The 3438-nt window shown below is 41.2% G+C and overlaps 1 protein-coding gene across 3 annotated transcripts; it reads right to left on the reverse strand.

Annotated features, from left to right (window-relative positions):
* Positions 1 to 834: 834 nt before the first annotated feature.
* Positions 835 to 3075, reverse strand: LOC129845391 (nidogen-2-like). 3 transcript variants are annotated; one of them, XM_055913301.1, is made up of 5 exons: positions 2740 to 3075; positions 2144 to 2239; positions 1390 to 1599; positions 1043 to 1130; positions 835 to 958 (listed from the first exon to the last, which is right to left on the reverse strand). In XM_055913301.1, the coding sequence occupies exons 2-5, from the start codon at positions 2193 to 2195 to the stop codon at positions 943 to 945; spliced, it is 366 nt and encodes a 121-aa protein (XP_055769276.1). In that variant the 5' UTR covers positions 2196 to 2239; positions 2740 to 3075; the 3' UTR covers positions 835 to 942. The 3 variants fall into 3 exon arrangements, with proteins under 3 accessions (XP_055769276.1, XP_055769277.1, XP_055769278.1); XM_055913302.1 differs by having other exon boundaries at positions 2144 to 2247; XM_055913303.1 differs by having other exon boundaries at positions 1390 to 1521; positions 2740 to 3069.
* Between the last annotated feature and the right edge of the window lie 363 nt (positions 3076 to 3438).

Raw genomic sequence — 3438 nt, forward strand, 5'->3', positions numbered from 1 at the left:
ACAACTCTGAGGAGTTTAATGGGCAGTGAACACAGACACATCTACCGGCATCATCTCACAACGCAACAACTGGGTGACGCAAAGGCCATACTGGAGGCGTTTGCGAATTATGTCAAACCAGCCAGGAACTTCATTTACAAGCGGTTCATTTTTGAAAGCTGTAAACTAGAAGAGGTTGAGTTGGTGCACAATTTTGTAACCCTGTTTGAGAGAGAGAGATCCACAACTTGTGAATAGGGGGGTTTGAAAGGAACTCTTCGTGACAAAATAGTACTGGGAATTTGCAAATGAGGAGACATGCACCTGATTGGCTTAAACATGAACTACCATTGACATGTGCCACACTGCCGAAGTCGCTGACATGAGCATTGGAGACCCCAGGCCCTGATACTGGCCGCTGTTGCCCGGCAACCATTCAAAACAACCAAACTCGACAGTGTGTCCAATCGGCTACACAATTTCTGGAACAAAGAAAATTTCAGGTCTGCTAAGCGCAAACTTGAATGCTGTGAAACTTCCCGAGCGCATTTACTGTGAACACTGAGGCTGCACCAGCTTTAAGTTAGTTTTAAGTGGTCAAGTAGGCTACTGTGGCTATTTTGATCGTAATGTAGACCTACCAGAGTGGCCTACCATCAAAAACAATGGAGAAAATGCATAACCCTAATTGACAAAAAACAAAAACAATGCAAAGTCCTTCTCATGCTGATTTCAAAAAGCTTGGAGTTGACTGCCTTCATGACCAGCGCTACGGTCACCCTATTCTTTCCGTCATTTCCCAGAAAGCTAAAAGGTTCAGCAAATCACACCAAAAATGTAAAGCAACAAATTTTATTTCTGGATTTCTTCATTTATACGGAATGTGAATCAGCTCCCATTGTACAGTAAAGACAAAGTATCTCCAATGTTGTTTTTTTTTTACAGTCTTCTCTTCAACACCTTTCATCTGCGAGCACCACTACAATTAGACAAAAAATACTAATATTAACATACTGAACCAAGCTGCAAATAATGACCACTTAGTAAGTGAGAGAGTGTGTACCTGTATGCGCATTTGATTGGAGCAGCGCCCGGATGAGTTTCAGTACCCGGGATCTTCTTTTCAGTTCTGGTAAGACAGGAAGAGGAACCTACCAGAAGCAGACATGTTTACAAACATGTTGCATAAGTCCCCGCAAAAAAAATAAACAAACCACAAATAACTGGTGACATTTCATTAGTCCCCATGAGGTCAAATACTATTTCCAGGGGGTTAAGGGTTAAGGGTTAGAATTAGCAGTTAGGTTGAGTAAGAGAACAGGTTAAGGAAAATCAGATTTTAAAATGGGACTGAATTGTGTGTCCCGACGAGGTTGCTGTACAAGATTGCGTTTATGTGTGAGTGGTAACCTGTTGAGCCCCAGTGTTGCTCAGGGGTGTATTCTCCCTGGCTTTCAAACGCGGGGACGTGGTCTCCAGGCGGTCCGTTTTTCACAGGATCTTCAACACGCTCACAGGGGGTCTTGGGTTGTGTCGTAGCTTCTGGACACACACATTGCAATGTGGACATAACATTCTGGAAGCTTGGCCTGCATCTGGAATCGTAACCCGTATGGGACCCTATATGGTCAGAAGTAGTTTATAGGGAATAGGGTCCCATTTCAGATGTAACCAATTGAGTTCCCTAAATATTGAAATTTGTTTAAAGCGCCATGCAGTCAAAATTCTGTGTTTTATATAACCGCTGATGAAACATAAACTATAAATTGTATCAGTTAGTTAGACAACCCAGTTGAATGATGAAACCATTCATATCAGAATACCTCAGTCCAGCATCTAGACACCAATATACATCTCTGGAACTAGAGGAGTGGCAGGTAGCCTGCTGTTTGAGAGTTGGGCCAGTAGTTCAAATCAGTGAGCTGACTAGTTGATATATCCATCTATGTGCCCTTCTGCAAGGAACAACCTTCATTTCTTCAGTGTCAAGGTAGATAATGTCTGACCTCTGAGGGTGTCCCATGGAGAACCAGTTGTGAAAATAAACATTACACAATTCACACCTGCTTATTAATACCTACATGCATGAAATAAGACAAGAGCAACACCCACTAATGTGGTCATTAAACTGTTGGTGAGTAAGTGGGAGGTAGGTCACGCTTACCTCCCAGAGCAAAAGCCGTGCTGACAAGCAGAATGACGGTCCAGATCGCCATGGTGATGGTCTCCAGAGAAAGTGACTAGTTGGGCTGTGCTTGTACTGGAAAACTCAAAATCAGTGGAACGAGAGGTTACAGAAACCCTGTGTTGGGAACTAAACTTAAGCAACTGCTAAGGCAGCAATTTCTAAATGCAGTCCTGAGGAGCCCAAGATCAGAGTTCAGGCAACATGGTGCTACTAGTCTTCTGCCAAAACTCAGGTATCATTTCTTCAACCATAAACAAAAAATTCTCCTGGCACACAGGAATATGTATCCTTCCAAAATGGCTCCTCATTCCTTATGTAGGCTCCTCATGTAATGAACTACCTTTAACGAGGGCCTATAATGCACTACATAGGGAATGGGAGTATCTTAGATCTAGTCAGAGACTACCCATTTACTGCAAAGGTAACTTAGTCAAGCGCTTAAATTCAGGGGGGGGGGGGGGTCAATCCACAAAAAGGGGTCCTATATAGTGCACCACATTTGACCAGGGCCACATTAGATAAAGGTGCTATTTGAAAGGAATATACACTATTTGATAATGACACAAGCTCACCTTCTGCACTCTTCCAAGGAATTCCCTTGGTGTCTCTCTCTCTGTTGTCTGTGAGTTATGGTCTATCTCTTCCACCTCTCCTTTTAAAGGACCTGTCACAGGTGTGACTAGTTGCCTCATTAACCCAACGAGAAATCCTGTTGTCGGGCCATTAGTTAGTGGTGTAAAGAACTTAAGTAGAAATACTTTCAAGTACTACTTAAGTAGTATTTTGCTCTGTCTTTAATTTAATACTTCTGTTTATTTCGACTTTCACTTCACTACATTTATAAAGAAAATATGGAACTTTTTACTCCATACATTTTCCCTGACACCCAAAAGTACTCGTTAGATTTTGAATGAAACATTGTCTAATTCACACACTTATCAAGAGAACATCCCTGGTCATCCCTACTGTCTTTTATCTGGCAGACTCACTAAACACAAATGCTTCATTTGTAAATTATGTCTGAGTGTTGGAGTGTGACACTGGCTATCCATAATCAAATAAAAAAAACACGAAAATGGTACCATCTGGTATGCTTAATATAATGAATTTGAAATGATTTATACTTTTGCTACTTAAGTATATTTTATCAATTACATTTAATTTTGATACTTCAGTATATTTAAAACCGAAAACATTTAGCCTACTCAGTAATATTTTACTGGGTGACTTTCACCTTTACTTGAGTCATTTTCTCTGAAGGAACCTTCATA

This window comes from Salvelinus fontinalis, unplaced genomic scaffold (assembly GCF_029448725.1).
Source record: "Salvelinus fontinalis isolate EN_2023a unplaced genomic scaffold, ASM2944872v1 scaffold_0286, whole genome shotgun sequence".
NCBI classification, from domain to species: domain Eukaryota; kingdom Metazoa; phylum Chordata; class Actinopteri; order Salmoniformes; family Salmonidae; genus Salvelinus; species Salvelinus fontinalis.